Source organism: Schistocerca nitens, chromosome 8 (genome assembly GCF_023898315.1).
Source record: "Schistocerca nitens isolate TAMUIC-IGC-003100 chromosome 8, iqSchNite1.1, whole genome shotgun sequence".
Lineage (NCBI taxonomy): Eukaryota > Metazoa > Arthropoda > Insecta > Orthoptera > Acrididae > Schistocerca > Schistocerca nitens.
The window spans coordinates 370,611,000-370,636,838 of record NC_064621.1 but is presented as its reverse complement, the minus strand read 5'-3'; the positions used below and the strand labels follow the sequence as shown (position 1 = coordinate 370,636,838).

The 25,839-nt window shown below is 42.7% G+C and overlaps 1 protein-coding gene across 1 annotated transcript in view; it reads left to right on the top strand.

Moving 5' to 3' along the window:
* LOC126199578 (uncharacterized) overlaps nt 1–25,839 on the top strand; it is a gene marked incomplete at its 3' end in the record, with an annotated part of 164,279 nt that overhangs the window by 104,791 nt on the left and 33,649 nt on the right. The window contains exon 3 of the mRNA XM_049936502.1: nt 22,694–22,768. Coding sequence (XP_049792459.1) covers nt 22,694–22,768 — 75 coding nt within the window. The remainder of the gene's footprint in view (nt 1–22,693; nt 22,769–25,839) is intronic.

Here is a 25,839-nt window from a genome sequence, read left to right as displayed (position 1 = left end):
CATTCTTTTCGTGAAATACTCTTGCGCGTAAGTACCACGGAGATAAGATACGAGAAATTAGGGCTCATATGGAGGCGTATGGACAGTCGTTTTTCCCTCTCTCTATTTCCAAGTGGAAGAGGAGGGGAAATGACAAGTAATTGTACAGGGTAGCCTCCGCCACGCACCTTACGGTGGCTTGCGAGGATCTATGTGGACTTAGATGTAGGTGTAGATGACTGATGACTCAAAAAAGGGAATTTCTAAAGCTACTTCGTATCTTGAGGAGCTTGATTGTTCTCTCACTGAAGACATGGACTAAAGCGTTCAAGAAATTTTCGCAACCTCTGTACGGCGAGAAATGTCATTGCATGTACTCCCAAAATACAGTGACATACTTCGTCTAGGAATATCGCTTTCGCTATGTGAGCGTCTGACAAATAGATTTGATCGTCTTACTGCGCATTCTGATAATGCAGTGGAAACTATTATCTGTGGAACCTGACTTTCCATTACGTTCATGGAGCACACTATCGACGGTCCAGTTCCTTCGATGGGCCGACTCAATCTCTCTGTCGATATTAAAATAGGTGCATACCCCGCGTTGCCAAAGATTCACCATATTATTGACAAGTTTTTCCACGAAGACACAAAGCAACAGTGAAAAAAGATAGGATTTGCACAGTGGTCTTGTAATTGACTAGTATTAGTGATTCAAACGTCATATTGACACGGTAATAATGATTAACGTTCTGCAGCTCTCATTGGAAATTATAACCAGTTCATATCATTCTGTCATATTCAAAAGATAAGGTTAAGTGCTGTGGACACAGACTACGTACTGTTAACCGAAGCAATGCGAGTTGCCTTGAATCAGCCACATCGAATTTTATCTAATCCCAGGCTTAAGTAGACCACTATAAATAAAATTTAAGTAATGGTTTTCATTAAAGGCTTCCGCCCTCCCCCCTTTTTATGGCGACGTCTCTACTTTTAGCAAGCTTGGTTTCGAATACATGTTATTCGGTTTCAGATGACAAAAAAAAAAAACCTCCTACAATGAAAACTGAAATATGTTGACATTTATTTAGGTGTGTACAGCAATTAAAAGCTAATACACTACTGCCCACTCACGGAAACTGCTTGGCCTAATGAATGAAACCAGTCGCCTTGGATTAGGTCTATGACATATGTTTTTATTTTTCGAAGATTTCATTAACCGTGATTATTGACGACTTCTGTGTCTGTTGTAGTGAAGTGTAAAAGATGAGGTTCAAGTTACACTGAAAATATTGTTATTACTACATTTGTGAGGCTTTTATTACACATTTTCTTTAGGTGTCCCACTGATAGGATCATTTCCTTTCGTACATACCGTACTTCCTATTTTATGATCGGACCAACGAAATTAATTACCTACCGTCAGCGAACTACATGTTCTCCGGACTGAGTCGTTTTTATCAACCTCTTTAACGGTCTGCAATCTCGCCCATCCATGGTCAGTGCATCGCTGGAACACGTTTGCATGTAGTAGCGTCGTACTTGTCGAAGAATCCAAATGTCAAATTACACTGCCTTAAAATAAGAAGGAGAACCACCCAAAAGATATGGTGGAACGTTATTTCAACCTCATATACGTACGCACCATGGACGGTTGCGTAAATGATTTAAAGTTGCAGTTCTCTGTGACAAGAACAATGGCCTTAGCTTTGTTTACGTTTAGTGCTGTTACCACGCGCGATAGGGTATATTAGGGACGTGAATAGCGTCAGAGTAGAGTGATCACTGTAAAAGACACGGGGATGCCGCGTGGTCGTGTGAGGCAGTGTTGTCAGCATCTGACAGACTGTGGAAGGGATTTTATTGTGGGTCTTAATTTGGCCAGCTGGTCGAATCATGCAGTATCCAGATTTGTGGGCATTCGGATGTGACAGTGGCCCGAAGTTCGACGTCACGGGAACGTGATGGCTGGCATACACGTCATCAAGTATCTGGTCGACCACATATGGCCACAGCAAAGGACGTTCGCTGTGTTGTGCACCAAACACATCGTAACCACATCTGCGACTGCCACTGGAGAACAAGTACTGGACTCGCTCCAACATTCTGTGTCATCCCACACCATTAGTGGGAGACAAGCAGCAACCGGTCTATGTAATTACTGTCCGTTAGTTAGCCGGCCGCGGTGTCCGAGCGGTTCTAGGCGCTTCAGTCCGGAACCGCGCGAATGCTACGTTCGCAGGTTCGAATCCTGCCTTGGGCATGGATGTGTGTGATGTCCTTAGGTTAGTTAGGTTTAAGTAGTTCTAAGTTCTAGGGAACTGATGACTTCAAGTGTTAAGTCCCATAGTGCTCAGAGCCATTTGAATCATTTTTTTTGTCCCGTAGTTATACTGCCGTCAGCATGAAACACAGACGGGTCCCGTGACCGTGAAATATGGTCACTTGCACACCACCGGCAGGTATGTAAATGACTGGAGCTGGAATTGTCTGCGACAAATAGAAAGGTCACCAGGGTCCATTAGTACTGTTTGTGTTTAGAGTTCTTATAAGGCCTTAGCATACTGATGGTGTCGTATTGTGTTCAGCTGTGAATTACGGTTCTGCAGTAAGCCGGATGACCAGTGTCGGCGAATACGGCTGCGATCTGGTTCAAAATGGTTCAAATGGCTCTGAGCACCATGGGACTTGACATCTGTGGTCATCAGTCCCTTAGAACTTAGAACTACTTAAACCTAACTAACCTATGGACATCACACTCATCCATACCCGAGGCAGGATTCGAACCTGCGACCCTAGCGGTCACGCGGTTCCAGACTGAAGCGCCTAGAACCGCTCGGCCACCGCGGCCGGCAAGTTCTTTGTTAATTTGACTTGCTATTGTAATAACTAAAATAACGTGACGTTCCGTCTCAACGCCGGAAGATTTTCTTCGTTTCCTCCTGTCCTGGGAGCTTCCCTTTTTTTGCTAGGCAGTGTATAGCTGGCGCCAAATCTCTACGTCCTATAGCTTGGCCCTATTACATTCCAGAGATATCTAGAATGAAACGTTGGTCAATGCAAACTACTGTTCTCTTTCCGGGTGACGGATTTCAGTACTTGCATTAAGGATTAATGCCCCACTGATGAGGTCACTGGTTCAATTCTTGTATGTACTGGGATGCCAGTTAGCTACCTTTGAACAGAATTGTGTCAGTATTGGTTTCTGAACTTGAACAGAGAGCGAGCTAATGCGACAGGCAATTGTATTCAGCATTCGTTGCATTTTAGTTCTGAAACTGCAATGAATACTGAGCAGTACACCACTGATCCCTGAAATTAAATCTCTTAAACGAAAAGGAGTCAGGGTAGGTGAGGAAAATTGTGATGTAAACCCCACCTCATATAGCAGTTATGAAAAGCAATTTCAGTGATTAGGGATCTTCGTCCGAAAATATGAATTAAATGTTTTATACTTCATATTGGAGCTGTGCCGCAGAATCTAAATCTAACCATTACACCGAAATCGGAATTGTGAGTCTGTTTCCTGCCACATCAAAAGAAGTGAGTCAAAGTCTCTGAACATCGTGTGTCAATATTACATTATATTTTATTACATTATAATACGTTTTATGGCCTGCAGTGAAGCGATAGGCGTCAACCAGGCAGCGCTAAGGATTATGGCGTGGCTTTAGAAAGTGCTTGGTCAAGCTCAGTCACTTGCGAGTAAAGCAGATTATGTTACGAGTTTAGAAATGCTTAAGTTGCCTTTTGATATGTTAATAATGTGTATTGTTCAGTTATGAAGTGCTTAAAAACTGATTCTAACAACGCTGGTAGATAATTTATTGTGTTAACTTGACAGACGTACAATGATTACGTATACTGCAGAACGCATTTTTCTGTTTTATTTGACGGAATATGATTATAATAAAAAGTTGCAGCTATCCCTATACATTACCGACTTCATTATTTCCATGAGGTAAAAGCCTCGACCTGTTTCACTGTAGTTCCATAAAGACCTATCGTCAAATGCAGCGAACTCAAAATCTACGCGTCGCCATTGTGGTGGGCAACGACATTTGAAGACGACAGGTTGGTGGAACTATTCCACCTTTTTAGTGTCTTGTTCTGATGTGGGAAGATAACAACTACACCACTTACACGTCCTGCAACTACTGTACAAAGGGAGACAACAACGTGCTATCCGTGGTAACAAAGAAAAGGAAATAGTGCCGTGATCCTAAAACTAAGTGCTCACATTCAGTCCACGTGCCATTTGTTATCCTCATATTCGTTTTCTGATAAGGAAAGGTGTGCTATATCTTGATTTCGCCGTAAGTGCGAAAGCTCTTTCGAAATATGTTCTGCACAAGAAGGTTTCATTTACTGGAGAAAGTATCCGACTTTTTGTCGGACAACTGTTCGCGTCGAGGAACTACATTACTGGCCATTAAAATTGCTACACCAAGAAGAAATGCAGATGATAAACGGGTATTCATTGGACAAATATATTATACTAGAACTGATATGTGATTAAATTTTCACGCAATTTGGGTGCATAGATCATGAGAAATCAGTACCCAGAACTCTGGCCGTAATGATGGCCCTGATACGCCAGGGCATAGAGTCAAACAGAGCTTGGATGGTGTGTACAGGTACAGCTGCCCACGCAGCCTCAACGCGATACCACAGTTCATGAAGAGTAGTGACTGGCGTATTGTGACGAGCCAGTTGCTCGGTCACCATTGACCATACGTTTTAAATTGGCGAAAGATCTGGAGAATGTGCCGGCCAGGGCAGCAGTCGAACATTTTCTGTATCCAGATTGGCCCGTACGGGACCTGCAACATGCGAGCGTGCATTATCCTGCTGAAATGTAGGGTTTCGCAAGGATCGAATGAAGGGTAGAGCCAGGGTCGTAACACATCTGAAATGTAACGTCCACTGTTCAAAGTGCCGTCATTACGAACAAGAGGTGACCGAGAGGTTTAACCAATGGCACCCCATACCATCACGCCGGATGATACGCTAGTATGGCGATGACGAATACACGTTTCCAATGTGCGATCGCCGCAATGTTGCCAAACACAGATGCGACCATCATGATGCTGTACACAGAACCTGGATTCATCCGAAAAAATGACGTTTTACCATTCGTGTACCCAGGTTCGTCTTTGAGTACACCATCGCAGGCGCTCCTGTCTGTGATTCAGCGTCAAGGTAACCGCAGCTGTGGTCTCCGAACTGATAGTCCATGCTGCTGCAAACGTCGTCGAACTGTTCGTGCAGATGGTTGTTGTCTTGCAAACGTCCCCATCTTTTGACTCAGGGATCGAGACATCCTGCACGATCCGTTACAGCCATGCGGATAAGATGCCTTTCATCTCGACTGCTAGTGATACGAGGCCGTTGGGATCCAGCACGGCGTTCCATGTAACTCTCCTGAACCCACCGATTCCATATTCTGCTAACAGTAATTGGATCTCGACCAACGCGAGCAGCAATGTCGCGATACGATAAACCGTAATCGCGATAGGCTACAATCTGATGTTTATCAAAGTCAGAAACGTGATAGTACGCATTTCTCCTCCTTACACGAGGCATCACAACAACGTTTCACCAGGCAACGCCGGTCAACTACTGTTTGTGTATGAGAAATCGGTTGGAAACTGTCATGACAGCACGTTGTAGGTGTCGCCACCGGCGCCAACCTTGTGTGAATGCTCTAAAAAGCTAATCATTTGCATATCACAGCATCGTATTCCTGTCAGTTAAATTTCGCGTCTGTAGCACGTCATCTTCGTGGTGTAGCAATTTTAATGGCCAGTAGTGTATAAAACAGTTATACGAACTGACGGCTGGAAGAGTTCAGCGATCAGAAGCTTCGAGTGTTCCTCGCCGCCTGTAACGGCCGGCGTACCCTACCCTTCACGAGGGGAAAAAACCAATAACAACTTTGGGCGGGCGCAATTACGAAGGCGGCCGTGGCAGCTGGCACACACACCGCACTCCGGCACGGCACACATTCCTCGAGGCGCCTCGGACCGCCGCCAACCCCAGCAACCGCCGCCAGATGGCAGCAGGGTCGGCAGGTGGCGGCGGACCGCCGCCTCCCCAATCTGTGCGCCTAATAACCCCCGCTACCTGCCTCAAATGCGCAGCCGGCGGAGGATTTGCTGCTTAGATTTTTTTTGCCGCTGGCCCCCGGGGGTGAAGGCCAGGTGACAGGTGCCCGATTGACGGGCTACCTGCAGCGGCGGCGGATGCTGCTCCACGTGGCACTGCGACCAATCGGAGTGCTCCGGTAATGGGGCGCCATCTGGCTGACGCCTGCAGATGCGCTTCGACGTGGTGCAGGTAAAGGCTGACCTTGCTTGCTCGTCGATTACCACGGAAGGAAACGAAACTTTTTTTCTCCTCTTCCAGCTCTCTGAACAGATTGTTCTCGACGACCGTACGCCACGAGCTGAATGTTTATTCATTAACTGCAGCTACAGTCAAAATAGAATGTTAAGCTATTCATGAGGGTATTACGTTTCAAATAAACCGCTTATGGCTTTGTAGATTTAGTGGGCTATTTCTCAAAAGATTCATATGCATATGTTCTTTTTACAGGTCTTGATGCCAAAATTGTTTCTTTTTTAAGATTTCATTCTTTCTAGTGGCCTCACACTGTCTATTTATCTTCTGTCTTCATCTCTTTGGTATGTTAGATTTATTTTCAGCAGTAGTATGTGCTACTTACTCTTTCTTGTGCTGCAGTTCTAATAATAATTGAAACCAATTTATTAAAGAAAACTCTCATCGTCGCTCTTGTTTGCCTTCTGTGTTACATTAGTTTGTTTGCTACGCAAAATAATTACTTCTTCTACGGCTAGATTTAGCACCCTCCAATAGGTGTTTTTGATATTAACGACTCATTGCCATAATTTATGAAAACGATAAATAACACACAGGTCTTCGCTGGCCAACTGGACAATAGTCGGTAACTTGTTCGACATGTACTCACTGTTCGTACATTCTCTAGCATGAATAGTATCGCAGCCTAATAAGGAACAGAACAGAGCGGTCAGTTGATTTCAGTGGGCATAGCGAAGCAGATGAGCAATACGGGTCTGAAACCTCCTAAGTACACTACATTATCAAAAGTATCCGCACACCTTTTAGAGGATACTGATGTGGGATGAGTGAGCCCTCCGCCTTTGTGACGGCGCTCTTTCAGTGAGTGAATGTCTATGGAGGAATGCCATTCCATACTACCCTTCAACAGCCGAAACCAGAGAAAGTAGTGAAATTGAACGCTGGGATCTAAATCGAAGTCGACGTTCAATCGGTCTAACTCATCTGAGAAGTATTTCATTGGTTCAGGTCGGGGATTTGGGCATGCCAGTCTATATCAGGGACGTATATTTGTCCACAAACAGTTTCCTCACAGAAGTGGCGTTGTGGCGGAGTGTTTTGTCATGCTGCTAAAAAAAGTCATCTTCACGGAACATTTTCTCTACTGTACACAGTATACAATCTGTTAAGTGTGTTCATATCCTTACTCATTTAGCATTTTCTTCAGTGCAGTAAGAGCAACACGCTCTAAGCATCTAAAACACCCCATACAGTAACACCACCATTTGGCATAAAACACTATGGCAGGTAATGTTTTCCAGATCCAGTCTCTGTTGATCCATCATGGTCAAGTAATTATCAATGAAATTCACCAACAGCCATGTACACACATCAAAAAAACTTTTGCATCACCTCGGTTCCGAGAGCTCCGGAACCTGTACAGAAAATTGCCATAGAGATCAACATTAACATCATTTCCGCCCTTTTTATTGCTCATGAAAACCACACATTGCATGTTGTACCACCAAACAGCGAGACCTTCAGAGGTCCATATTGCTTTACACACCGGTACCTCTAATACCCAGTAGCACGTCCTCTTGAATAGATGCATGCCTGTATTCGTATGGCATACTATCCACAAGTTCATCAAGGCACTGTCCCATTCCTCAACGGCGATTCAGAGTGGTTGGTGGGTCACTTTTCAATCTATCTCAGGCATGTTCGATAGGGCTTATGTCTGGAGAACACGCTGGCCACTCTGGTCGAGCGATTAAGTTCTCCTGAAGGAAGTCATTCACAAGATGTGCACGATGGGGGCGCGAATTGTCGTCCTTGTGGACGAATGACTCGCCAGTAAGCTGCCGATATCGTTGTACTATAGGTCGGAGGATGTCATTCACGTATCGTACAGCCGTTACGGCGCCCTCCATGACTACCAGCGGCGTACGTCGGCTCCAGAAATGTCACCCCAAAACCGCAGGGAACCTCTACCTTGCTGCGCTCGCTGGACAGTGTGTCTAAGGTGTTCAGCCTGACCGGGTTGCCACAGTTTGAGATATGACACGATGTCCTGTGGGTGCACGAAAAGCATTATTCAACATGGTGGCGTTGCTGTCAGGGTTCTTCCGAGCCGTAATCCGTAGGTAGCGGTCATCCAGTGCAGTAGTAGCCCTTGGGCGGCCTGAAAGAAGCATGTCATCGACCGTTCCTGTCTCTCTGTATCTCCTCCATGTCCGAACAATATCGCTTTGGTTCACTTGGAAAAGCCTGGACACTTCCCTTGTTGAAAGCCCTTCCTGGCACAAAGTAACAATGCGGACGCGATCGAACCGCGGTATTGACGATCTACGCATAGTTGAACTACAGACAACACGAGCCGTGTACCTCCTTTCTGGTGGAATGACTGGAACTGATCGGCTGTCGGACCCCCTCCGTGTAATAGGCGCTGCTTAGCATTGTTGTTTACATCTTTGGGCGGGTTTAGTGACATCTCTAATCTCCTCCTCCTGGGATTGGTTTTGTGTCTGTGATACAATATCCACAGTCAACGTCTATCTTCAGGAGTTCTGGGAACTGGGGTGATGCAAAACTTTTTTGATGTGTGTAAGTGAGATGTTTTTTATTTTGACTATCAGTTTTGTCATTCGTAAATTCACGACATCCTGGAATATATGGCACTGTATGACAATATCGTTCAGTTTTGAGACATGCATGAGGGGCGTGAAGATGGCATAGTCGAATGCCGACACTCGTAGTCAAAATAAAATAAAATAACATCTCAATTACAAGGCTGTCGCGGAACTTCATTCATAAAAACCAAATCTTTCCGGTGGGTTGCCACAGGATGTAGCTTGACTCACCACCCATTTCCAGTCAACCTGTGTCCAACGGCATCGCTCTTTACCCCAGCGCTCTCCACATCTCTCTTAGCATGGCTACAAAAAATGTGTGTTTTCTAAGGAGCTACTCTTCCCTGTACCCCTTCTTTTTGGCTTCTCAGGCACAATCGTTGTGCAAGCTGGACTTCGAAACTCACGATTGATTCATTCCACAGATTTTATATTTTTTCTAAGTATCCTCCGCAATATTCGAGATTCACTCAGAAGATTACATGCGATTTTTTATAAGTATCCTCCGCAATATACGACGGACCCTGCCCGTTGGTATATAAGGTCTCCCTGGGCTTGGTTTGTGGTTAGCACACTGGAATCGTATTCGTGAGGACGATGGTTCAAACCCGCGTCCAGCCATCCAGATTTAGGTTTTCCGTGATTTCCCTAAGTCGCTTCAGACAAATTACTGGATGGTTCCTTTGGACACGACCAATTTCCTTCCCCATCCTTTCTTAATCCGAGCTGGTGCTTCGTCTCTAATGACCACGTTGTCGACGGGACGTTAAACGCTAATCTCCTCCTCCTGGGATTGGTTTACCAGTGGTTATCACTTAGCGTTTCCACTTCACAGTCACGTAATGAACTATCAGTCTGGGCAGGTGTAGAACGGTTCAGACCTCCGGGATAAATCAATTGCTCGTGTGACATCTAATGACGCGTCCACGTTTGAAATCACTGAAATCTCCGGACTGGTCCATTCTGCTGTGACTGCTCCTCTACTGACAGAACAGTACATCCTGCCCCTCTTGACATCTAACTGTAAGTTCCACGTTACATCTGATCGGGCGGTATATATCGAAAGAACTGAGCACTTAACCTAATAATGGAATGTTGTAGATATCATATCGGCAACTAATTCTCACCCCCAGAGGGCGTCCTCCGTTGACGAGGAGACCTTTCTTTTCATTTCCTCTTTTATAACAGAAGAATAAAGTAGTATCATTCCATTGTGCACCTTTACGTGGAAATTGGTCATCAGTCATAAGAAGGAAAACCTAACACAACTGGCTAAAATCAGTCCTGTGAACACGGGTGCTTTCGAAAACCGTTCGCCCAATGGGCAGCTACTGGACGATACATGTTCTTACAGAAATATAGCTATTAAACAAATATACTTCTCTCTGGTCAGCAGTAAACATTGCGTAGGTTGATGATGGTCTTTGAGTGACATGAAGCGAAGATTATTATTTTTTTTTCAAAGATTGGTTAATGAACCACCGAGCTCTTGCTTCGGTTCTTTTCTCCAGAACCCACTCGGAGCTGTCTGTATTACATCCAATGTCCGTGAGTACTTAGCGAATCATGTCGGTCGTTATCGGTGACAGTAACTTGCGCCGCAAGCCTGGTTCGTTCATTTTGTTACGACTTCCCATAAACATAATACGGCCGTAACTCCAAGTCTTGCGCGTCGTCCCTGCGGTATAAGCATAATAAACGCCCATAGAGGGTCCTCTAAACTGCTGCAGCAAGACTATAATATTCGATGAAGAGCCAATAAATTTAGGCTACTATAATGCAGCTGCTCAACGAACGACGACTCACTAGTAAACAGGATGCTTTATTGGAAAAGATGACGAGGTGTTTAACGATCGGCCTTCGCCTGCTCCGTAACATAACCTCAGCCACTTTATTACGCCGTCTCACGCGATTCCGGAAGAGCGTATTAGGTTCGGGCACAAGTAATGCAATTTACAAGTCTGTAGTAACTACACAACAGTGTCATAAAGGTTAGTCTAATAATGTAGCACTAAATTCAGTTCATATACAAATGGTCTTCGGTGACAATTGTCGGCGACGACACCGCTGTCGAGGTATTTGAGTACGGCGTATCAATGTCTTGAACACTGAGTATAGGGCACGCATAGCGTCTTCTTCTCTGACTGGTTTAATGCTCGGCAATAAAGAAGGGCATAATTGTATACAGAGTAGATTTCACTTCATGTTTTCTTCCATACGAGTGATGTCAAATTCAAGTGGATGCGAAACAAGATGTTAGACGATAAGTGCATATAAATCCTATAATGCCGTGCACGCTCCACCGCAAAGTTATTCTTTCCAGAAACATCAACTAGGCTGCAACTAAGCTGTTTTACTGCGATGTCCTTTCCCCGAGAAGTGCTAGTCTCCTTAGGTATGCGGGATAACTTCCGAGAAATTTGGAAGGAGGTACTGAGAGGAGGGGGCGTTCGGGATTTTTTCATCGGTGGAAGGGCTGCTAAGCAATCTGAGGACTCGTGAGGACAATTAACGAAATACTCGACCGACCGATTATTAGCGTGAATGAATGTGTGTGTGTGTGTCTGTTTCTCATTATTTTTGTGACGAAGACTGCGTCCGAAAGCTAACGTGTACGTGTCTTTTAATTGTGCCTATCCGCAACTTAACGTGTCATCTTTACAGTAAGTAGCAATCTATTTTTTCCTTACATTGCTGAATCTAGAGAAAAAGCTATGATAGAAGAACCCTAGGTACAGCTGACCACGTCCTACTGAATGATCAGGTTTGTTTCACGTTCTTAGAAGGGACACCGTCTTCAGCGCTCCTAAAGCTAGTGTGAAAAGAAAACTGGACATAAAGTACCCCAGCAATAGAAGGAAGCTACGAAAGCTCACTGAAAAATCACCATAAAGTTCGTCGTCTCCTCCACGTATTATTCCTAGCAAAGACATATTCCTTTCTTTTTCTTTCTCTTTTATATTCTTATTTCCATTCCCGTTCTAACTTCATATTACTATCTCTCCTCTTTAATTATTATTTTCACTACTTTGGCATTCATCAACTAGGATCACGTTAAACTTCAATTCCTGTTCTTACTTCGTTGTTTCTTATTTTTCCAGTACACCTTCATCTTCTCCCCCAGCTTTTCTCTTTCATCTGTTCATGTTGTTCCCGATTTCTTACATCCTCTGCCTTGTAAGCCTTCTAAATATACTACTTTGTTCGTAAAGGTTTTCTTTCTGCTACGTACCTTTGATATTGTTTCTTTCTGCTTATTTTCTTATTTTTGTAATATAAGAAATACAAGTAATACAGAAATGCAAGAATATTTGTTTCGTCAATCCGTTCCGGATAATTCAGTAGAGTAGTCTAGGGAAACAATCATTGCTTTGCCATTACTTCTGACATTTTCTACATCTTTTCATAGATGTCGTTAGCATCCAGCCGTCTGTAATTTGCGTAACACTCATTATGTTTACAATCAGACGTCTTTCCAGTTTCTCCGTTCTGCCCCGCTTATAGTTTATCGTTAAACAATTAAATGTTTATAAACATTCTGGTCTACCAAGGTGTTACGCATTTCTTGTTGTAAATGTTTTTCGTCAAACCGTTTGCTCTTTCCTTTTTATCAGCTTGTATCATTATTATTATTGTTACTATTACTTGATACCCACATTTCCAGATCTAAAAGTATCGTAGCTAATGCAGTACAACACTAACAATGAAGGCACTTTTATTACGAACACCAACTTACAGGAATAAGGAAACTTAACCCGTGGAGGGTTTACATAAACACCGAACATTCCAGAATATAGAAACATTAAAAATATAAGAAATTTCGAGAACCGTCTAGGAAAGATAAATATCGAATAACAAATCGTCGCTGGGCGCTGGGTTTAAACTAGTGACCCGACGCACGCTGGCGAGCGATGCTACGCTGCATTGCATGGGGCGCGTCTAAAACCATTATTATTGTTGTTATTATTAGATTTCATGTAATATTAGTTGAAGTTCATTTCCATTTGCAGATTTAATTGGTAAATTGCTAATAAATAGGGAACAATTTTTTATGTACTGAAAAACATTAAAATATTTCATTTCTTATGTAGAAAATATATTTAAAAAGTATGCATAAAAATGCAAAACTATTTTGTTTCAGTATTATAAAGCTGTAAAAATTACGTTACGAAGAGAACCCACCAGTCTTCCTGACGTGGTAGTGGGTAGTGGATTGAAACAACTTTCTGCTGCAGTGAACCACCAGAATTTTCTCAAAGTTTGCCATCACAAACCGATATCGGTTGTCTCGAAGCAATGCACGATACAGAGAGAAGGACCTTTCAACATCTCCTACTACATATTTCTTCGAATGAAGGTCACTGGCATACACATTTTCGGTTTCACGAACATCTACTTCTCCTTCCAAAACCTTGGCAATTTTGCACGTAATATGAAATTCACCATTTTTTTCGAACACGTTTTTAAATTTCTACATAATAGTTTCCACTTTTGTACACTAAGTAAACTAATTTTTTTCTCAATGTCATGCCATTCATCAACTGTCTCAGTTAACAAGCTGGTTCATGTTCTAATTTTTTGATAGAGCGAAACAAAAAACTCACATTTGAAGATCTGAAATGTAAGACAGTTCATTTTTAGTGTACCATCGTTGAGTAAGATGTGAAGAATTTCAACTGAAGATGGGTCATCCGTATTTCGCTCATCAACTGCTGATTTAAAAGTTTCAAAACTGTTTGCATAATACGCTGCTGCTTCCAATCATGTCCCCCAACGAGTAACTATGGGTCCAGGTGGAAGTGAAAGATCTGTAGTTTTGACTAAACAAATCAGTTATTGTTGGCGCTCTTGCAAACTCCTTTCTGTCATTTGACATCAATTCGTTCAATTTAGGATACGATATACGTATTTGCTCACACACTCAGTCTAACCCATGTGCTTACTATACAAGGTATGTTATCACGTGTGGGATGCTTACAGAAAGGCATCTGTAACTAAGGGCTGAACTTAATCAGATTTCACCCCATTCGGCCGTAACAACAGCAGATATTCTTTGAATAAGCGAGGCATTGTTACATGATTCGATGTTGATAGTTCTTTACATGGCAATATAAAACACAGCTTGGAAACCGTTTCACAATTTTCTAGAACATTTACCAGAACATAACCCACTTTCCTACCGCAAAAAATCTGATGATTCGTCAATGCTTACCCAATTTTCTTTTTATTTTCATATCGTACTCTGATCTTCTTGGCATTTTTTCGTAGCAGGCAAGCACATAGAATTTTTTTTTAAATATCGGTTCTTCTGGTGTTTCGGGATTTGCTTGTTTCGTAAGACAAATTCTGAACCATGAGCTTCTCATTTTAAAGGTAAATCACACGAAAGAAAAATGTGCATGATATCTGCGTAATATTTGGAACTTTTTGAAACTAGGATATGTGAAGAAACTGCTTTGCCTAAAATAACCTGTCTAGAAGTTTTACGTGAGACGGCTTTTCGATATTTACTAACTACCAAATGCTGTGAGACTTCGGCTATCTTGTCTGCATTCACTGTTTACTTACATTTCTGAAGAAATAGAATTGTTCCATCAGTTGAAAAACTGCCATTACGTTCGGCAACATATTGTTTCGGCATTATATGGCCAATCACTTCACTTAGGATGACGCATTGTATAGACAATCTGATTTAAGCAAGAGGATGGTAATGATTGTTGGGTGTAATGCGTCAGCCGTCAACATCATAAATAAAAATTTCCCGATACAGAGAGCGAAGCTGCACGTGCTGTGGAACTCACTCACAACGCATTGTGTTTAGGAATGAGGTTCATTCAAACTACGTTCTCCCAATATGACAACACACGAGACTTTTTTTCCCTCCAATTTCAAATTAGTGACAAGGAAAAGTGACTGACTGTGTATTTTTAGCAAAATTATTTAACATACTTTTTTACAGAAAATATTACAAAAATGTATATTTTATATGAAAAAAATCGTATACGATTGGACTGTGCTGTTTCGGGAACTTCTGACTTAGTTACACATACTTAACGACAAGCAAAAATACAAATAAAAATACGTTCCTACCAATAACATATGGTTACAAGAAAGGAGACGCACACAGCTATTAGTCTCAATTCCATTGCTCTTACAGATGTATAGGCAGAAAGAAACCTTTTTGTTTCCTTATGCCTACACACCTGTAAGAAAAGATGGTGACATGTCCTACCGCGAATCTGTTGGATTGTAACTGAAATGCACTGAGGGTGGCTATTTACAACTGAAATTTAGATTTGCAAGAATAATAAAAGGTAATGGGACTGCGACTGATAATTTGTGCCTCTCCTTCGTTATAGTCTACGATCGTTGTGCACAACGGTTCCCTATGGAATCTAAGTTGGTTACTTATGGCTACTTCTTAGCAAGAAAAATTGCAGCAGTGTACCCTTGCTGTTTCAATAAATAACAATACGAACGTTTGCATTTTTTGGTACAACGTTCATTTCATTACGTAATTAAAAACAGCCAGTTTAGTGAGATGCGTGTTGGAACATTGCCGGCTGGAGTGGCCGGGAGGTTCTAGGCGCTACAGTCTGGAGCCGCGCTACCGCTACGGTCGCAGGTTCGAATCCTGCCTCGGGCATGGATGTGTGTGTTGTCCTTAGATTGGTTAGGTTTAAGTAGTTCTAAGTTCTGGGGGACTGATGACCTCAGAAGTTAAGTCCCATAGTGCTCAGAGCCGTTTGAACCATTTGTTGTAACATCAGTAAAGATAAATAATTGTAAATAAATGGTACTGATGGGAGCTGTACAAGGGAAAAGCTGAGAAAATGCTAGTATGATATGAAGACGTGGCGCACCTATCAATCCATTCTGACATCTGTTGGCATACACAAAAAAGTGGTAGGATAGTCACGGCAATAAGATGCAACATCAGATGGAGAGTCAAGCGTTTATGTGCTGAAGAGCACCATGCTCTGCGGGATGGCCTGTAAGTCAAGGGGATATCGCCTGATGCAAGTAGGTCGGCTTAGAGGGATATACAGCCTAAGCCTGCAGCCGTGGCACTCGCAGAGTGGACGCCCCACTGCTGGATCTGTGCGGGCCCTTTCGTCACGCAATCAAATTGCGCTCCCCCCCCCCCCCCCGCCCCCCTGCCCCCCAACCTCTGTCCGCCGCGCTTGGCCCGCACATGCGTGCACGCAGAGGATGCAGCGCGCACCCACGCCTGTTAATTAATTCAGGCTTACCTCGAGCGGGCCGGGACGGTACACAAACCCTTTTCCCGGACTGCAGCGGCAGCAGCCTTCCCTTCCGGAATTTACGGAGAGTCCGCGGCCGACGCAGCGGGATTCGGTGGAGATTACTGTTAAAGTTTCAGTGCGGCGGATGGATGGATGGGGCGCGCTCGCACGCGGCGCAGGGTGGGGGGCGGGGCTTAAATATTAAGGCCGGCCTCTCTGGGCGGCTGCAGAATTATTGACGAGGCTCCGGAACGCCGGAATGCCCTCTGGGAGCGGCGGCTGCGGTCGCCGGGGCACGGTGGCGGAGGGCGCGTCCACGTCAGGGTGCTCAGCGCCCGCTAAAGGCCTCCGGCCTGACAAATTCTCTTTAATTCCTCGACGCGAACGCTTTATTGGATACCCTGTGAAACGCGATCCACATAAAATTCTGCAGACTGTCGGAATGTCGTCAGTGTAAATCCAGCCCTCTGTGGCGGTAATACGTAACATCGCAGCATCGAGTTTACGCGGAGGGGGGGGGGGGGGGGAGGGGGCATGGACGGGGTGTATGTCCTGATTCAGGGCTGCAGAGGACCATTCTGTTTAAATTCCAGAGAGTGGCAGAAAGGAAACCAACTAGCTCATGCCATCATTGAAAGATCCTGGAAACGTGTTCCAATTACACAGGGTGACAAAACAAAAGTGAAATACCTAGAAGCCATGGTCGGTTGTCAATGTAACTTAGTACACGCACATACGAGCAGAGCTGCAGTTATCTGTGGCAGGTACACCAGCCACCAGAGTGCGTTAGTGTTGTTGCTCAGCCAGGTTGGCTTATGTGGTACGTGAACAGCACTAGATATCACGTGATAGCTCTCAAGGAGACGGAGAAGCCGCCTACTTGTATGAGACAGGGTTATGAACACTTGATAGTTTCAACGGGTCTCCATTTGACCGGATGGCTGAATCGCGCAATATTCGCAGTTCATGGACACTGAACTGAGACAGTGGCCCGATATTGTATGAGCTGTGAAAGCGAGTACTGGTGCATTTGACATCTTTGGCCGCACCTGGCCTCCACAAAGAAGTTTCGTCGTATTGTACACCAGCATGTAGTAACCTCTTCACACAGGCGCTTGGCAGCTGTCAACACGTAATGAACTGACTGAAACTTTCTGTGTTTCCTGCGCCATGGGCCTTAGACTAGCTACAGCCAGATTAGGAAATTACTGTCCCTTGCATAGGCTGCCGTTAACACAAACGGTTTCATTTGGTGTGGTGGTGTGACCTGGAACGCAAGGACTGCTGGCAAATGGCGTCGCATAGTGTTCAGCGATCGGGTGATCATGGCGGCGACTGGGGAGAGGTCCCATTCTTCCAACGTTTTGCTGCGACACAGCGGTGTTACTCTTGGCATCACGGTATAGGGTGCCATTGCGTATGGCTTCAGGCCACGACTGGTAGTGATTGATTGTGCGTCACGAACATCATGCTCTTTTACGTGGTACCTCTCATGCGACAGTGCCGACGTGCAATTTTTCAACAGGATAACGCCCGCTCATACAGGGCAGGTCTTTCTATGAGCGGTCTGCGTGGTGTTGAGGTACTTCTGTGACTGGCAAGTTCCCCATATCTGCCCCGGATCTGTGGAACCAGCTCGGACGTCAGCTGTGTCTCAGTGCCACAATCCGGGATATCAAGAACTAGCGCCATCTTGCCTCAGAAGAGAATACAATAGCAGTGCATGCTTCCAAAGCAGCCGGGGTGAAATGTCCTACTGATAAGCGAGTGTAAAGTGCCAATTTCTTAGTACATTTCACATGGTATTGTAATCACTAACATAACATCACACATTCTCTGAGCCCGTGGAGTTTCATTCGATTCCTCATCCCCTTCTGGATATCTATTTTTTTATTTTATTTTATTTTTATTTTTTTTACGAGCAGTGTATTTGATGTACAAGGAGATGCGGACTAGACAGTTTAGTTTCACTTAGGTTTTTGCATTTTCCGTGAATCTTTTTCGCGACAAGACTCTATGATGTGGATCGTCCAAAGGTGTACAAATGAGATAAAATGAGTTAATGGAAGTCTTCGATGCCACCTGCCGGCTTTCACCGACGACGTCATCTATGTGGATGAGTTTAAGAATCTAAATTTTGAATTTTTTGGTAAGTTCCTATTTTTGAATTCTGTCATAACCAACTCATTAAGAGGTTTCACTATAAATGTCTCGGCTGGAAGGCGATCAATGAATTCCATATAAAGAAGGCTTCAGATATGAACTTTGGTATTCTTTTACCGCATGTAGGTACACTTGACTACTAGTTTCCGTTTCCGCAGGACCAAACAGCCATCTTAAGAGCCACATGTACGGGTTACGAAATCATGTTGTGTGATAAAGGGTATATTTGTTTCCGTACCATCGTAACGGACTCATAATAAAAAGAGAGTAGAACATTAAAAAAGAAAACTGTGTCCTCATGGTAAGACGGTTGTACGAATGTGACACATCATGAAGTGGCGCATATATCTCGGTGGACTGCTAGCTACATATCTGAAGCTTTCTTTGGGAAGTTTGATATTATCTTACAGATTTACACAGTAGGTCAAGTATTAGAAACTGTGTACATGTCTTGTGACAGTGCAAATCAATGTGCGAAAATACCCCGTCTATATTCATCCAGTACTTGAGAATTAGAGCAGTCAGTGAGTAGGAACAAACTGTGCTCATGATCTCAGGTCTGTACGAAACCTGTTCTCATTGAATACCCATAAAATGATGAAAGAGAAAAGTTTATCGCGTTCTACATTTTGGTTGTTTATGCAGTAAAAAGTGTCGCATCAGGAATGTTCCAATTTATTGCTTCTTTACTACTAACTCTCTTATCAACACATTTTCCATACAGTATACACATATACCGCTGACTGTATTTGCAAAGGTGTACCATTTTACGACACTTAACTCGGGAGACATAAGTCACATTAATTGAGATGCGTGAAAAACTAGTTTTTTTTCTTAAAACTTAGCGTAAATTACCCAGACTACTCTCATGAGAGCACATGGCAGTTTCCAACAGACTTTAAACATAATTTCTAATCTTTTATTAACCTCTTCTCGCTTACATGCTTGATGTCAAATATTCAGCACATGAACTCATTTGTAAAGAAATCGGAAGCCTGAAGCTGTTCTATACACAGAAGTTCGAGTCTTTAAAGCATTGTTGACTTACTGATACAGAATTAAACAGTTATTCTTTCCGGACTCTTAGTCCACCACTTCGTCGTCAGTTATTAATTCCCCTAGAAAGCAAAGAAATATGCACATGACGATACGAGTTTTTGGCCATCTGGACAATGCTCTGGGGGAAAAGAAGAGAGAACTGAGAAAATGTAAACGAAAGATAAGTAAGTCTCTACATGATTCCACATGGTTTTGATGGGCAGCAGGCGTAATTTTATGTTCAGTAACTTAACTGATTTCTTTGACAGCGTTGTATTTGTTTGATTATTTTATTTCACGTTGGTAGATTACTAGTCATGCGTCTACATCGAAAAAAGTTATTGTTGTAAAAGAAATTAGCATATTTTTTAAAGAAATTAGGAAAATATTTCATGTTTTATTAATAAAAAATGGCAGAAGAGTCAAAAGAAATACTATCACACCCTCTGTACTGAAAGTCATTGCCCCACTGTAAAACTGTCGGTTAGCTAAAATGTGCCCACATAGAATACTGGTCGAGCGTGGAAAAACTTTCAAAAACAAACAAGCAAAGACAGTCACATATTTGTACGAACTATTTCTCTACTGTACACAGTATACAATCTGTTAAATGTGTTTTTCATATCCTTCCTTGGTTCAAATGGTTCAAATGGCTCTGAGCACTATGGGACTTAACATCCGTGGTCATCAGTCCCCTAGAACTTAGAACTACTTAAACCTTACTAACCTAAGGACATCACACACATCCATGCCCGAGGCAGGATTCGAACCTGCGACCGTAGCAGTCGCGCGGTTCCGGACTGAGCGCCTAGAACCGCTAGACCGCCGCGGCCCATATCCTTCCTCATTAGGCATAATACGTGAACGTATTCATGCCAGTAATAAAATTAGACATGTATAGAGTCGATGGTGACAATGAAATAAGTTCTTACCGCACTGTTCTTTTATTCATACATTAGTCTGTTTTACACATATTGAAATACGTTGTATTGGCCTGAGACTCTACTCACATTAGAATAAATGGCGGGTCTAGCCGATGACTGTATTTAAATACATTACAAATTTAGTAAAAGCTTTGCCAAGCTACGCAAAGAAAACTTTACAGGACAAATGTTCTTCAGTGTATGGACGGTGTTTCTAACTATTTGCGTCAAACGTGTAGGGGTGAAGGATCATGTCATGTGGAACAACTGTAAGAGATTTATGCTGGCTAGCTGGGTCTATTAAGCAGGTGTGCAGCATCTTCATATTACCTACCCCAGTAAACTGATATCATTATCGACCAGAAAATCTGCATAATGTGTCTTACTAAGCGCAGAAAGTTAATTTAGAAGCGAGGCAGGAACACGATTATCCCCTTCCACACAGGGGCAACACATAATGCATACACACACCACAGTGTATCTAAAACCTGCCGTCAATCAGCGGCATAACCAATATCGAAAGACACCTAGCGGCGCAGGTAAGCGTCAGCAGATGTTTTGTCTCGGAAAAAAAGTAGTTCCCTAGAATGTAATCTATCACCCCTAGACGTGTGGTGCAAAGACTCTGAAAACCCATGGAGTTTGTGAACCCGAAAAATCTTCAAATGCTAGGTGCAAGGTTTTCATATTCTCTCGCTCGCTATGCTCAAACAACTGGACCTACAGAAAAAATGAACAGAACCTTTTTGTAGGAACTTAACTCGCTCGCTATGCTCAAACAACTGGACCTACAGAAAAAAATGAACAGAACCTTTTTGTAGGAACTTAAATGTAGTTGAATCTTTTACTGCGATACTTTCTCGTTAGAGGCCGAATTACTAAAGAAAAACGTACAAAAGTGATCTTCAGATACATTTTTTCTGAAAACCATGTCCCCCAGCGAAAACATATCCCACTAAAAATTTAACTTCATTAAATTTTCTACAGAAAGCTCCAGTTAATTTTTTTCTGTAAGATTAACAGTTTTTATTTTGCGAGCGAGGGAATATGAAGTTTCTTACATGGTTTTTTGAAGGTCCTGAGGGTTACGTAAAACTTATCAGTAGGGGCAACTTAATCAACCTGTACTGTATACAAAGGTTGATCAGAAACAGTCTAAAAAGCTTGTAATGGTATTGCTGAGTAGATAGTACTGAGAAAGAACTGTTAAGGAAAAGAATCGATGCACTGCCCAGTTTCCAATTTAATTAGCATTGAAGTTAGCCAGTCATGTCGCTGCGTGCGCACATTCAGGCAGCGTGCTGGAGACAGAGTCGCCAAACGTGTTCTTCGTTTGGTCCCCTAAAACCGAACTGGAGAGCGGTACAAAAATCGAACGTGGGGCGGTAGCAAGGATCGACCCTGAGCCAAAGACCGAGCAATGTCCTGCGCTATCATCTACGTTACGAGAACTAGCGGCACTAACTCTACTCGCACAACGGCCTTATTTACTAACGCCCATGCTAAATAACTCGGCGCAACGTATCGCATTTTTTTCTTGAGAATTGTTTCTCAGCACTACCTCACCTGCAGACTTTTTATGGTCACCACGTGTATGTTTGACCAATAAAGATTACGTTTTGTCGATGGTAAAACGACCACAGGTCTTTATAAAGATGTTTTTGTCAGTAACATGTACTGCACAGGGTGACAACAGACTTGGAATAGCGTACTTTTTATCGATATCATAATACTCAGCTTCCCAAAACAAGGACAATTTCACAGCGATCAGAATTTAATCAAGCTGATTTTTTCGAACTGCTTAAAGCCCACAACTTTTCGAACACTGATATACGAGTACTAGGCGAGTTCGCTGATGAAGTCGGCGATAACATTCCACCCTGATACAGGAAGAATGGAAATAAATTTCACCTTCGGCGTACTAATACTTAGTGGAGACCTCCATGAACGGTTACATGCAATAGTACACGAAGACAGTGATAACGTTAATGGTTTATGAATGACATTTTTGGAGCGAAAAATACTGAACGACCGGAATGTTTTGGACATATAGTGCATTTTTCCGTTACTTCTGCTGCCAGCATGACCATTGCCATTTGCTTTATCTGATCTGTCACTGGTGAGTTGTATTGTGGTTCCTTCAACAGACCCGTGTCCGATTTCAACCCCCATCCTTGCTCTGCCCTGTCGGCAATATTGTGGTTGTGAATAATCTTGAAATAATATTTACGTTCATTCTGTTATTGAAGAAATAAATGCTGTATTTTTCGTCCCCAATTTCTTTCACAAGGGAAGGTAGTTTTCTTTCATCAGAGCTTTTTTTGTTGACATCATAGCTGTTGTTAAGTTTCGTTTTTATTCATTATTTACCCATGACGCTTTCTTGTTTCAGTGTTGGGAGAACTGCGAGTTGTTGCAGTCTGATTGGTCGGTGTGGGGCTCCATGTGCTCCGAGCAGAGTGTCTGTGTAAGTATAGCTGAAGCTTATGTATAAATATATAGCTTTTTCTTCTTAGCACCCACCACATGCTCCGTAAATAATATATTTTGGCGAGGACTTGGTCTGTGTCAGTCGAGTGCTACACGATTATTTAAATCGCAATGATGAAACTAGTTTCTCTCAGGTCTGTCTACAGCCTCTTAACGAGTATTTTGAATCCGTGATTATGCCCGTTTCAGGTGAATCGTGGATTGAATATGTTGCAAAAGAATGTACTCCGGAGGTACTAACTTGAATGCTGCAAGGATCCTGGCATACACTAAGCGGACATTTGAAATTCCATCTTGTAGCAGACATCTTAATTGTGTTAAAGTTCCATTCGTTCTTCGGTGTGCAACGTTTCAATCTCATTCACATTATATTAGCAACAAAGCTCTGCAACTGAAAAGAAATGTAGGTACCGAGTACGCGTTCCCATCACACACAACTGTAAAACGGTAAATGAACATGTATGTCTCTCTAGTATAATGAAATATGTAACTTTGAAAATGTTCCCATTGTGACACTTCCATGTGATTATTAGATGATTTTTATTTTCATTCGATACAGCAATCATAAAATATGGTGTGATTTCGATAGAATGTTTTGGATCTGAAATTACTACATTTCGATATGTGAAGGCGTTTTATGCAGCGTTCTAGCTCGATTTCCATATCTGACAGAAAAATAATTCAACGTTTGAAATGTACTTGTGTTCGAATGCTACAGAATACATACTCGGCTATATCGAATTTGCACCCTGTACACGATTTGCGTCTCTAGTTTCGTTGATTTTTGTTACTCGCATTTGGTTTTGACATATAGTGACACCTCATTGCTTTTTGTGTTAACCCTACCAGTTTTCCACACACAGCATTCAGTTACTAAGTACGTGATCAGAAATATGTCCTTCGTATCTGAGAGAAATTTCGTCTATTTGAAACAAATTTTGGATTCATAAAAATTCATCTACCGTACAAGGCTTAAGTCCCCCATGATATCCGCTACTGCTTTTTAGAGATAAAATATTCCGTCTACAAAACCTGACGTGTTGTTGTTGTTATTGTGGTCTTCAGTCCTGAGACTGGTTTGATGCAGCTCTCAATGCTACTCTATCCTGTGCAAGCTTTTTCATCTCCCAGTACTTGCTGCAACCTACATCCTTCTGAATCTGTTTGGTGTATTCATCTCTTGGTCTCCCTCTGCGATTTTTACCCTCCACGCTGCCCTCCAATACTAAATTGGTGATCCCTCGATGTCTCAGAACATGTCCTACCAACCGATCCCTTCTTCTAGTCAAGTTGTGCCACAAGCTCCTCTTCTCCCCAATTCTGTTCAATACCTCCTCATTAGTTATGTGATCAACCCATCTAATCTTCAGCATTCTTCTGTAGCACCACATTTCGAAAGCTTCTATTCTCTTCTTGTCTAAGCTATTTATCGTCCACGTTTCACTTCCATACGTGGCTACACTCCATACAAATACTTTCAGAAACGACATCCTGACATTTAAATCAATACTCGATGTTAACAAATTTCTCTTCTTGAGAAACGCTTTCCTTGCCATTGCTAGTCTACATTTTATATCCTCTCTACTTCGACCATCATCAGTTATTTTGCTCCCCAAATAGCCAAACTCCTTTACTACTTTAAGTGTCTCATTTCGTAATCTAATTCCCTCAGCATCACCCGACTTGATTCGACTAAATGCCATTATCCTCGTTTTACTTTTGTTGATGTTCATCTTATACCCTCCTTTCAAGACACTGTCCATTCCGTTCAACTGCTCTTCCAAGTCCTTTGCTGTCTCTGACAGAATTACAATGACATCGGCGAACCTCAAAGTTTTTATTTCTTCTCCATGGATTTTAATACCTACTCCGTATTTTTCTTTTGTTTCCTTCACTGCTTGCTCAATATACAGATTGAATAACATCGGGGAGAGGCTACAACCCTGTCTCATTCCCTTCCCAACCACTGCTCCCCTTTCATACCCCTCGACTCTTATAACTGCCATCTGGTTTCTGTACAAATTGTAAATAGCCTTTTGCTCTCTGTATTTTATCACCGCCATCTTCAGAATTTGAAAGAGAGTATTCCAATCAACATTGCCAAAAGCTTTCTCTAAGTCTACAAATGCTAGAAACGTAGGTTTGCCTTTCCTTAATCTTTCTTCTAAGATAAGTCGTAGGGTCAGTATTGCCTCACGTGTTCGAATATTTCTACGGAATCCAAACTGATCTTCCCCGAGGTCGGCTTCTACCAGTTTTTCCATTCGTCTGTAAAGAATTCGTGTTAGTATTTTGCAGCTGTGACTTATTAAACTGATAGTTCGGTAATTTTCACATCTGTCAGCACCTGCTTTCTTTGGGATTGGGATTATTATATTCTTCTTGAAGTCTGAGGGTATTTCGCCTGTCTTGTACATCTTGCTCACCAGATGGTAGAGTTTTGTCAGGTCTGGCTCTCCCAAGGTTGTCAGTAGTTCTAATGGAATGTTGTCTACTCCGGGGGCCTTGTTTCGACTCAGGTCTTTCAGTGCTCTGTCAAACTCTTCACGCAGTATCGTATCTCCCATTTCATCTTCATCTACATCCTCTTCCATTTCCATAATATTGTCCTCAAGTACATCGCCCTTGTATAGGCCCTCTATATACTCCTTCCACCTTTCTGCTTTCCCTTCTTTGCTTAGAACTGGGTTTCCATCAGAGCCCTTGATATTCATGCAAGTGGTTCTCCTTTCTCCAAAGGTCTCTTTAATTTTCCTGTAGGCAGTATCTATCTTACCCCTAGTGAGATAAGCCTCTACATCCTTACATTTGTCCTCTAGCCATCCCTGCTTAGCCATTTTGCACTTCCTGTCAATATCATTTTTGAGGCGTTTGTATTCCTTTTTGCCTGCTTCATTTACTGCATTTTTATATTTTCTCCTTTCATCAGTTAAATTCAATATTTCTTCTGTTACCCAAGGGTTTCTACTAGCCCTCGTCTATTTACCTATTTGATCCTCTGCTGCCTTCACTAATTCATCCCTCAAAGCTACTCATTCTTCTTCTACT